Raw genomic sequence first — 12,594 nt, 5'->3', positions numbered from 1 at the left:
AATATATTTAGTGAAACAATATTAAAAGCTAAAAATTGACGTGTCATACGAAAAGTGGCACTTACAAATTTTCTTAAATAGAAATTTTATATAAAAAAAATTGTAAGTTATTGTTTTCGAATGGCACGAATTTGCAAGTGGTGGTTTTCGCATAAAAATGAACTTCGCTCATTATAAAAAAAAAGCACTCATTAAACTTGAAACAAAATTCGTAACTGAAAAGTAAAAAGGTTCGAGGCTTTGATGCTTAAAAACAAATATGAAATAAGATGTAGGACTTAGGAAAATTTCGGATCTCAAAAGTAAATTTTGAAATGTTAATATTAAGAATAAAAAATTAAAACTAAAAAAGCACTTTCTGAGACTTAAAAAAAATGTAACACTTTAAAATTTTCACATCTCAATTTCGAAATATAAAAAAAGTTTCAAGTTTAAAGAAATTTGAAAAATAAAAAAATTGATACATTCAAAAAATTTTAGAGTTTAAAAAATTTATGTAAAATAATAATCTTATAATTAAGTATAATTTAAAACAAATAAATTCAAAATAAAAAAGCTCCGATTATCGAAAGTTTGGAACTAAACAAAATTTTAAACTTAAAACTTGGAAAAAAATTTCAGACCTTAAAAGCCAATTTCAAAATGTCAAAAAACATAAAAAATAGAAATTTAAAACAAAAATTTCGATGCTTTCAAAAAATATATATATATCATAATAATCTTTTATTTAAGTATAAATTAAAAAATAAATTAAAAATTAAAAAAGATCTCCGCAAATTAAAAAAATTTTAGAACTAAAAAATCTAAACTTAAACAAACATCGAAATACAAAAATATTTCATTCCCAGTCGCAAAAAATAATTTTTAAATTCGAAAACAAAATAGAAATTAAAAAACATTGGAGCTTAAAAACTATATTTAAAATAATAATCTTACAATTAAGTATAAACTGAAAATTAAAAAAACACCGCACCTTAAATAAATTTTAGAACTCAAAAAATTCGAAACTAAAAAAAACATCAAAATATGGAAAAACGTACAACTTTTGAAACTTCAAAATGTAAAAAAAAAAAAAAATTCGAAACTTTCAAAAATTTTAAAGCTTAAAAAAATATATATCAAATAATAGTTTTATATTTAGGTATAAACTAATCAAAAAAAAATTTTATTATTTTTTTTGCACCGCCTTAAAAAACTGCAAAACACATTGAAATATAAAAAAAAAATTACATTCCAAGTCGTAAAAAAAGTTTTTAAATTTAAAACAAATTAGAAGCTAAACAAAAATTTTAAACTTCCAAAATATTGGGCTTAAAAACTATGTTTATAATAATAATCTTACAGTTAAGTATAAACTGAAAATTTAAAAAAGCACCGCACTTTAAAAAAAAAATTAAAACTGAAAAAACTGTAAGCTTTAGAAAAACATCGAAATGTAAAAAAAATTTACAAATAAAAAAAAAATTTCGAACTTTTCAAAAATGTTGAACCTTAAAAAATATATATAAAATAATAATATTATAATTAGATATAAATAAAAAAATTTTTAATTAAAAAATATTTCCGCGCCTTAAAAAATTTGAAACTTAAAAACACATCTTAATTTATATAAAATTCGTGTCACGTTGTTTGTCCACGATGGACTCCTAAACTATTTAACCGATTTTAATAAAATTTGAACACCACACCGTGTGCAGTTTGATCCAACTTGAGAGATTGGATAGCGTTACTGCGAAGTTTTTTTCCGGGAAATGGACCAGGGGCCGATCTATTCGAACAAATTCAATTCATTGTTCGATTTGTCTGAAATTTGGTATATAGGTAGCCCTTTACGACACTTTTTTCCCGGGAAATGGAGCAGGGACCGAATTCTCCATCCCAGTAAGAAAAACTGTAGATAAAAGAAAAGAGGGAAGGAGAAAGAGATAGAGTTAGACGAAGATAGAGAGATAGGTATCGATGGAGCGGAAAAGAAGTGAGGGATCAGACGGAGAGGGAGAAAGAGACGCAGAAAAAGAGAGGCAGAAGGAAGAGTGAATAAAAGGATAAGGAAAGGGGGATAGAGGGGAAGGGAGAGTAAGAGGTAAAAACTGCTTAAAAGTTATGCAGATAGACCAAAGCTAGAGCAGAATACCGCCTGTCGGGTCTGCTAGTCGAAATATAAAAAAGTTTTTAAATTTTAAACAAATTAGAAACTAAAAAAAATCGAGACTTCCAAAAATACTGGAGCTTAAAAAATATATATAAATAATAATCTCACAATTAAGTATAAATTTAAAATTAAAAAAAGCACCGCACCTTAAAAAAAAATTAGAACAAAAAAATTTGAAACGTAAAAAATACATCGAAATATGAAAAATTTTGAACTTTTAAAATTTTAAAATGTAAAAATAAAATTGAAAATTAAAATTGAAAATTAAAAAAATTTCGAAACTTTCAAAAATATTGAAGCTTAAAATATATATATAAAATGATAATATTATAACTAAGCATAAATTAAAAAACAAATTCAAAATTAAAAAATAGCTCCGCGCTATAAAAAATGTTTAAACTAAAAAAATTTTGAAATCAAAAAACATCGTACGTGTACAAAAATTCGTTCTGAGTTAAAAAACAAATTATAGCTTTAAAAAATTTCAGATCTAAAAAACCAATTTTGAAATGAAAATACCAAAAACAATCCAAAAATATATTTAAAATTCAAAAAAGAGCTGTCCGGAAAATTTAGTATAAACATTTATGAAATTTTGGTACGTGTTTATTTATTTATTGTTATTTTTTTTTTTTTGTTTTTCTTGCTTGCTTGTTTTTGCCAAAAAAAAAACAATGTTCTGGGGCTCGACAAAATTTTAGAACGTCAAAAATGTCGGATCTTAAGTCAATTTTAAAACTTAAAAAATTTCCCAACTAAAAAAAAACCAAATTAAAAGAAACCAAAAACAACTTTTCGAAATTGGAATGCCAACAACAAGTCGAAATAAAGCAATTAAAAAAGTTTTAGAACAAACAAATCTCGAAACTTGAAAAACTATCGAAATAAAAAAAAATTGTGTAGTTTTAAAAAATAATGTAAAACTGAAAAAAATCAAATCTGATTTAATTTTTAAAATATAAATATGAAATGCAGAAGAAAAAAATTGTGTTTGAAAAAAAAAATACAACTGTGAAAAAAGCTGAGCTTTAAAAAAATTTAGAGCTTAAATAGTTTCGGATCATAAAATTCAATTTTGAAATGTAAAAAAAATCCAAATATATATTTTGAAACTTAAAAACTTAAAAGTTTATTTTGAATTGCAAACAAAAACCTTTAGCTAAAAATGTTCTGACACTGCAAAAATAATTATAGCTATAGAAATTTTTTAATTCCTATTTTTTTTTATAAAATATTAGTTTTAATTTTGATAAATGTTTTTGTTGACTCCGAAAATTTAAAATTTTTGATAATTAAAAACTTACAATATAATAATGAAATTTGAGACGTGAGCGGGTTACCCTACAAGAACTTTAAAAATGTGAAATGACTTAAAAAATGTTCGATCTTAAAAGTAAATTTTAAAATAAAAATATCAAAACAAAATAAATATTTTTTTGTAAGTAAACAACATTTCAAGACCAGGATAAACGTGCAGATTACTTTAAAAACCAAAAAATAGAACTTACAAAATTTCAAATCTTAAAAATAAAATTTTCTGTTTAAAAAAAAATCAACTTAGCGAAAAAAATATTTCAACTAATTAAAAAAATCGAAAAAAAATGTATCGAGATATGAAAAATTTGCCGAGACTTACAAACAAATTACAAAATTTCAAATCTTAAAAAAATTAAAATTTAAACAACAATTTCAAAGTTGAAGAATTTTGCAACTTAAGAAAAATATTTCAAGCCCATTAGTTTGTAAAAGTTATTGTAATGTAAAAATGTTCCGTGACTTAAAACAAAGTTTGAACGAAAAAAAATGCTGAACTTAAAAAAAAAGATGTAAATTAAAAAAATGTAACACCTTGCAATTTATATATAAAAATGCAATAAAATAAATAACAAAAACCCGAAAGTAAATATAAAAATGATACCTTTTGAATACCGACAGCAGTTTTTTTATAATGAACAAAGCTATTAGCAAAAAGAACAAAACGAAGTTATGTATATTCTCACCATCTGCAGTGAAAAATTATTTTCAATTTTAAGCATTGTGGACTTGTGTATTACACTCGCAGCAGATTCGAGGCCATACTTTCGGTTTCTTTTTCCTTTTCACAAAACCTTTTTAACTTGTGTTCGTTTGTTTTTTTTTTTTTTCATTTGCCTAATATGCAAATTTTTCTCCTTTCAATTCAACCGCCGTATCGTACTCGTCCATCAAGGGCACCAGCGTTTTATCGCCTAGCATACCACTGACAATGGTTATTTTACCGGCTCTAATAATCGCTCAAAAGTCGCCACAAAATATTTTCACTGAACATTCATCGCTGTATATATTGGCATTTGGTATGGTGGCTGCCAAAGTCACCAATAAGCTGGTGGTAAGTAGACACATGAGATCTCTTTACGCCCGCACTGAATATCTTTAAATAACTTTATTCTCTCTCACTCTCACAATTTAGATTGCACATATGACAAAAGCTGAAATGGAATATCTGGATTGGTCACAATTGGGTCCAGCTTTCTTATTCTTCAATCAATATTTTAATTGTGTGGTGCCGGAAATTTGGTTACTATGGTTTACACTAATCTGGGCCATACAAGATCTATTACGCTATTGCTCAAAAGTGAGTATTAAAGCATATATTTTATGTGCATACAACAAACACAGAAACTACGCGCTCAACAAACAAAGTCCCCTCTAAAGGACAGTGATCGTGGCATTCGACCCGTCGAAAGCTTAAGACAACCACGCAATAATAGAGCGAACATTTCTTTGAATTGGGTTATACTTCTGTTTACTTTCTACATATCAAAGCTGCCTTCACCACCAGAAGGAGTTACTATAATTTCCTATGCCAACGACTGCACGATAGTCGCAACTTGACCAGGCCCTTCAATAGACGAATTAGATTCTAAAACAAATAGCTGTCTCCCAGTCTTTCCGACTTCTTTACCTCGCGTGACATTGTACTATGACCGACGAAGTTCACGGCTACTCTGTTTATGACGTTCAATGAACTGATGACACAAATATTATACACTCACGTTAGGGCGGTATCCACTTGGGCAACATGTGGGGTGGAATGCACAAGCTCCTCATGGAACTTGGGGGTGGGGAGGGAGGGATGGCCTAAAGGTTTAATGTGGCCTGAAGGTTTAATCGTTCCCGAAATGGTCGGGCTAGTACCTTAATGGTGCTGTGTTACCGGAGCGAACCGGATCTGTAGTCGGCAAAGGACCATCACATCGATAACACTCCAAAGCCTGCGGGGAGTAACCTTATCGCTACAACAACAACGCACACTCCCTAGGGAAACGCGAGTCACTCTAGGTCAACTTCGATCTGGATACTGTAACAGGTTAAACTCTTATCTATCCAGAATCAACACCGACATACAAGACATATGTCCTGCTTGTAACATGTCCCCACATGACACTAACCATCCCCTCAACTCTATTGTGGATTCAACGCCTTCCACCCCTGTTGAAACAGCAAGTTTCCTCGGACTCCCGTTAGAGGATATTGATGGCAATTTGTGATCGCTCGCACCTATTGGATGGGGCGAAGCACTGCTACAACATCAAACAACAACAACGTCGCAGGCATTACGTTACCGACTGTCATTTGCTCAAAGATCTTAGAGGTGACGTTCGATAACGCTCTTACCTTCAAGGCCCTTTTGTTAAATTGCCATAAACCAGTACATTCCAGCAAGCAACTGCTTGATTTATCCTCGCCTTCAAAAAAGGTAAGGAAACATCCCGAAGCACTATGATGATCCGGTATGTGCCTACGTAGGCGTTTGATTCAGATAGATTGATTCACATAGAATCGGTACACACCTTTGCTAGATAGACCCTTGCTGAAAATGAAAGCAGAATACCAAGGAAGACATCTGGCCCAGCTTCGTTCTGTATACTGTAACAAATTAAAGTCTTACTTGTCCAGGATAAACACCCTGCCCTGCACATCCACATGACACCAACCATCTCTAACAGCAACATCCCTATGGTCCAACCCTGTTTAAACTGCTATTGTTGTTATGTTAACTGTGCTTCGCCCCACTCACAAATCGTCATCTATGAGCTCGCTATCTAGGTGATGTTCAGGGGTCATAAGGAGAAATCCCGTGGCAGTTCTGAGTGTAGCATTTTGACAGGCATGCAGCCTTTTTCAGTACATGTTTTTAAGACCAGGCGACTAAACTGGCTACGCGGTTAGCAAGTTCTTTTATCTTTTCCCAAAGGCTGCCGGCAAGCGACATGAGGATTTTGTTCCGACTTTGTACTTTAGATACGATTTTAGTGGCTGACAGTCGTTGGCGTAACACTATCCATCCACGTGAACGTCCAATATATGTGTCATCTGTTCCTTCCACATCGTGTTGAAACTGCTAGTTTCCTTATGCGCTGAATTTCTTCATAGTGCTTGAGGAGATGACTCCTCATGCCCCTGGGAGACGGGGCCTCTTTAATCAGATGTCTGTTAGGATGCTCTGGTTTCTCAGTACTTAACAGAAACTGTGCAGATGATGCTCTGCCGACATTGTGAACTAGTTAGGGTCGGCGCCGCGATTCATTATAATTAGCGCTTGCGTTAGAAATAGCATACTTCGCCAACTCAACATCAATGGGATAGAAATTTTGTACTCGTATCGGGTATGTTTCTCGAGTCTGGCCCCCGACGTGATAAGCTGCATCATGCATGGATCACTGAGGATGCTGAGCTGTTGGGCGGAGTCTACGGAACTTTACCTTGACCACTCAGAACAGAATTAATACTCTTCACCATAAGAGCTAAGTATTTTTAATAGTGCTTCTACAAAAGAATAGGTAGAATTATCGGTAGATATTCCCATCAGTCATCATCTGAAGCTTCTCAAGCACACGTACAGTCGCACGTTACTCACACACTGGGATTTGTTGCGCCCACATCGGCCCTATAGGCTGCGTCCTTTTTTCCGGCACACAGTATTGCATTACTGATCGTACCACAAGTATTCCAGTACTCGCTGAAAACCTATGCTTTATCAATCTTGGTGTATCTTTTTACCCTGGAACCTGAAATGATAAAGTCAATCAACCTCAACCTTTTGGGAAGATATTATATCGTCGAGGCAGATCCTTCCGGTGTAGGAGCAAAGTGCGCTCCGTGACCACTCTGGCGCTTAAGTCGCCAAGATTTTTAATAATGGCGGGAACAGTCATCGTACGTTGTTGTTGTTGTTGATTTATATGGCCACATTAAACCTTCAGGCCATCCATGAAGAGCTTGGGGTCGCCAGAGCCTCGTTTGTTAGTGAAACGAAATTCGCCACGGATAGGTGAGGTTGACAATTGGGTTTGGTGAAGCTATATATTGCGCTGGCAAACTGAAAAGGTTGCGCTACACAACCCCTTGAATCTGATATTTTAGTCGCCTCTTACGACAGGCATACGTACCGCGGGTATATTCTAACCACCTAACCCGCTGGGGTAGTCTTCGTACGTCTTTTTAGTTTCTTATAAAGTGAGTCCTTATCCACTTCGGAAGTATCATCTATTGGTCTGTAGAGGCAAACAAATGAAAAACGCCTAGACACGAACAGCCGTGAACGACAGAACTTGGTAGCAAAATCTCAAATACATAATTTGAATATGTATTTTTAAAATATGTTTACAATTCAAGAATCTTTTCCTATTTTCCTCACTTAGGTTTGCTTGGAAATTTGCAACCATTTGCACATTCGCCTCTTTAAAATATCATATACTGGCAAGAATGCACCACAAACCGTTAGTCAAGGTACAAATGCGCCCACCACCAGTTTGAGTATGAACGCAGCTGCGGGGACGACGGCAGCACTGACGCACGATAAAAATGGTGGTACACATCATCGGAAGTCGGCGGCGCGGCAGGTCAGCAAAAAGCAGCAACAACAACACTAGAAATTTATATTTGCTATTATTTATGTGTAAACAAGGAATTAACAAAAAAAACAAAAACCAATTCAACAAAAAAATAGAAATTTTAAGAAATTGTTCCGTGTCAATATACAAATGCAACAAAAAACAAAAACTATGTAATGCTAAATGAATGCACAACATAGTAAGTATACAAATTAATATATGTATGTATATAGGCGAAGAGAAATTAAAATGTTAAATGTATGTATATTGAACACAAACTGAGAAGAAGAAAATCAGGCTAGCATAATAAATTAAAATAAATATAAAAAAATTTAACATAAAAAATGCTAAAATATAAATAGATAAGTGAAGTTGTTACAATTTTTATTATAAAACATAATTCATTTGCTTATAATTTCCATTTCATTTTTTTTTTATAATTTTAGTTTTTATATGGTCCTATCTATACTGATTGGTATTGTATAAAAGTAAACAAAAAAACTACTGATATGCTTGCAAAGCCTGTGTATAAGATCAAACAAACTCAAATTACGCTTTATCTCAAACATTGACACAATCCCAAAAAAACATTTTTGTCAATTCTCAATTTGATATACATTTGAGACTCAGTCCATTTCTCACATTTCAAACGTTAGTTTTCAAATGCATTTCAAATAACCGTTGATAGTATTCTCAAGCTAAAAGGCACATTTTTAATATGGAATTTTTCTTTATTTTCAAATTGAGAATTTTTGGATTCTCAAATTTTTCTCAAACGAGAATGGAATCCACTGTTGTGCCACTTTCGGTAAGCAAAATTATTATTTGCCTCACTTCACTTTTAACACGTTTAGATTTATGCATAATGTAGTACAATATCACCTTATATTATTAAAATGTATAAATACTTCCTTATTTTTAACTTTATGTCCAACTTCACTCAATAAAGTCGCTTGTTTGCATTTCCAGCTGAAGTATGCAAATTAGAGATCGACGAATTATCAACGGCACTATCGACGACCTATCGATAGCATTAATATAAAATAAGCATGTTGTACTATGTTTTATTTTATTTTTGGGTTTCATGAACACTTATATGTACTTCAAAAATTAGCGCAAAAAGTGTTCTCATTATTATTAACGAAAATATTCCATGATATCGATGGTTTCCAACCAGAATGGAACGAAATGCAAGTATATCCCAAACCATTCTCAAGTTGAAGAACAGCGTTTGAGAAAAAGTTGAGAGAATATTTAGCTTCAAATGATTAATATTCAGCATTATTAATCAAACTGAGAATTAATGTTTTCTCAAACATTTGAGAGAAAAAATTTTCAAGTATGTCTCAAATTATTCTCAAGTTGAAGATCGACGTTTGAGAAAAAGTGGAGAAAATATTTTGTTTCAAATGATAAATAATGTTGAATAGCAAACTGAGAATCAATATTTTTCTCAAACATTTGAGATTTTTGTTTTCAGTGTTTGTTGGGATGCGAGAATAAATCTTCGGATCGAAGTTAAAATTCAGATCGTTTACGCTCATTATGAGCTCATTTATGAGTACGGAAATAATGTGTTTCCCTTCTTGTGATGGTCGATCACTATGAGCTTAGTTTCATACATTATATGAGTCTAAATAAGAGTCCGATATGACTCCTAATAGGCTCATAAACCGCTTATAATATGAATCTTTGGAGTCATTTATGTACATATGTGCTTCATATAAGGGACTATATTGGCTGGATCAGAGTGGATTTCGAACGCATGGTATTAAAAATAGGGAAGCATATCCTCAATATTGGTTGAAAAACAGAAATTTCAGAAGCAACCCATTAATGTGGGGCATACCCCGGAGGGAACTTTGCTCGAAATACTTATATACATATACATATCAATATTGGTTGCAAAACAGAAATTTCGGAAGCAATCCATTAATGCGGGGCATGCCTCGGAGGCAACTTTGCTCGAAATACTTACATATATTGTTAAAATGCCGTTCATTACGGAGATGATTAGGTAGAAGTGTACATGCCAATTTAATACGGGAACAGCAAGACACCTTTTAAGGTATAATTACATTCAAATTGAATATAAAAGAACATTTTTTTTCAAAATATATATAATATGAATATTTGTTCCAAAGCTACTTTGTTGGCTGAACATTCTTGACATACCTATTAACCTGGGTCGATTTGTATGGACGAAAGTTAACCGATATCGCGCCATCGATTTTTCGATAGGATTTGGGCTCAGGAAAAAAAAGTTCCACTACGCATACCCAAAAAAAATAATTTTCGAGACTGCGAAAAAAATGGCGAAAGGGTAAATTTTTCGACCAAAACACTCCCCAGAACCAAAAAAAAATTTTATTTTTTCAAAAAACTGTTGTAAAAACGTTGGTTTTGGGGAGCGTTTTGGCCGAAAAAATTTACCCTTTTGCCATTATTTTTCGCAGGCTCGAAAATTATTTTTTTGGGTATGCGTAGTGGAACTTTTTTTCCTGAACCCAAATCCTATCGATGGCGCGATATCGGTTAACAAATCGACCCAGTCTAATACATATAGCTCATAATTTTCAGCATATCGGAGTCACCAAAGACTTTTATGATCATATACATATATATCTGATGCTCATATTTTTCACATACTTCGGATTTACATCGGATTCCCAAATTGAGGGGTTGATATACCTAGCACTACAATTTAACAAAATTATTTCATAGTGTCAGTCATAAACAGCTTAGAGAAAGCATTTTGTAGCAATGTTTGAGATCGAGCGCTGGCTAAATTGAAGATTACTTTCACAATCTTGGATGTTGGCTTGAGCAAACTTAAATCATTTGTGATGTAGTATGTTTTAGATTCGGTAGTCAAGTTTTGCTTTTACGCAACTACGCTTTTGTTGCAGATATAAAATATGTTTCGAAAATTAGGCTAACTGCAATAGTAATTCCAAACAATTGTAATAGGGCGCTGTTCATTCTCACATTTTTTTTTTTTATTAAGCTTAAGTGGGTGTTTAGTTATGATTAAAAACGCTTTGAGGAGTAGGCGCTAATTACCTAAAACAAAATAAAAAAGAACTAGCATACAAATGAGTGCTTGTAAAATCTTGTAGCTACTTTGGTTTTAAGGATGTTGAAATAAATTATTGTTAAAAAAAAAATATTTATTAGTTTTTTGCAGAAAAAAATCTTAGTTCAAAACAAACAAAAAATTTGTATTCAAATAGAGCTTATATTGCTTCATTTTTAATATAAGTTTAATGGTTTGGAAAATTTAAATTTCAATTAAAATTTTTTATTATTGAATTATTTTCTTTATATATAAATTTTTTTTTGCGCAACAACCAATTGGCACAATATATATGTAGTATGCTTTTAGTTTCTTAGATGCTGGCCAAATAAAATGTACATAAATAATTGGGTTATAAACTCAAACATGAAATTGTATTGTGATGTATTAAAATTATATGCTACAAACATATAAATTAAACAAAAAAATGAAAATCAATGGAAAATGTATGTCTCTTCGTTTGCAATAAAAATCTGTTTCATTATGTGTATGAAATTTAAGTGATTTATTTTTTTATTGGCGTTATTTGCACGCTTCTCGGCAGGTGTCTTTGTTAGCTGATTCTGCATTGCAGGAAGATCCTGGGGATGCAGCCCGAAGATCCTAAGATGGATGTACACCATGATAGTGAGACCTATCATAGTGTATGGAGTAGTTGCGTGGGCATCAAGGAGAACTATGGTGACCGTATAAAAATCACTCACGAAGCTTCAACGCTTGGCATGTGTCTCCATCACGGGAGCGATGCGAACATGCCCGACGGCGGCAATAGAGGCGCTGCTTGACTTAACGCCTCTACACATAACAATTGAGCAGGCAGCCAGGAGTAATTAGTAAACATAGCTAAAGAGGGATGTGGAAGAGGCAAAGTGATACAGTCACGGAACATGGAGAATCTGAAGGCGCAGATTCCACTCATCCAACTTCCCAGGGATGACACGAGGAAGCTAATTATGTTTGAGAAGCGCTTCAAAATAGAGCTGGGGAACAAGTGTATGTGGGACACCTTCAGAATTAAAGAGCTCCAGGAACACACTATAATATGGTACACCGATGGCTCGAAGACACCGGAGGGCATAGGAGCGGGGATCTTCGGCCCCGAACCAAAATGTCCCTACCACTCGGAAAATACCCGACCATCTTCCAAGCCGAAATTTTCTCCATAAGGCGGTGTGCAGAGATAAATTTACAGCGGGAATATACAAACGAGAGAATCGCTATACTCAGCGACAATCAGGCTGCGCTCAAAGCACTATCTTCAGTTGAGATTAAATCATCAACAATCCTTTAGTGCGTAGAGAGGTTAATACCACCGTTTAGCCTGGGTACCTAGACAACCGGAAAGCCAATAGGACCCGAGCCCATCATGCCGATAGGGTGTCACACCATAAGGGATGAGTTCAGGCAAAGAGAGGCGTGCCTCAGAGAACAACACTGGCGCGAAAGTCCAGGACTTCGGCAAGCAAAGGCACTAATAGGAGGGTACAACT

At 33.2% G+C, this 12,594-nt stretch overlaps 1 protein-coding gene across 17 annotated transcripts in view; it reads left to right on the top strand.

Annotated features, from left to right (window-relative positions):
* Window positions 1-11,604, top strand: part of bbc (choline/ethanolaminephosphotransferase 1 bbc) — a 156,663-nt gene extending 145,059 nt beyond the window's left edge. For 16 of the 17 annotated variants that reach the window (XM_067771720.1, XM_067771717.1, XM_067771716.1 and 13 more), the window contains 3 exons: window positions 4,362-4,520; window positions 4,602-4,766; window positions 7,837-11,604. In XM_067771720.1, coding sequence (XP_067627821.1) covers window positions 4,362-4,520; window positions 4,602-4,766; window positions 7,837-8,067 — 555 coding nt within the window. In that variant the 3' untranslated portion in view covers window positions 8,068-11,604. Of the gene's footprint in view, window positions 1-4,361; window positions 4,521-4,601; window positions 4,767-7,836 lie in introns of those variants that run through there. The other variant, XM_067771725.1, reaches the window with a different exon arrangement.
* The last annotated feature ends 990 nt before the right edge of the window (window positions 11,605-12,594 follow it).

This window comes from Eurosta solidaginis, chromosome 3, assembly GCF_040869045.1.
Source record: "Eurosta solidaginis isolate ZX-2024a chromosome 3, ASM4086904v1, whole genome shotgun sequence".
In the NCBI taxonomy this organism is placed as follows: Eukaryota; Metazoa; Arthropoda; class Insecta; order Diptera; family Tephritidae; genus Eurosta; species Eurosta solidaginis.
Note: the sequence above shows the minus strand (reverse complement) of the source record. Positions and strands in the feature narration are given on the sequence as shown.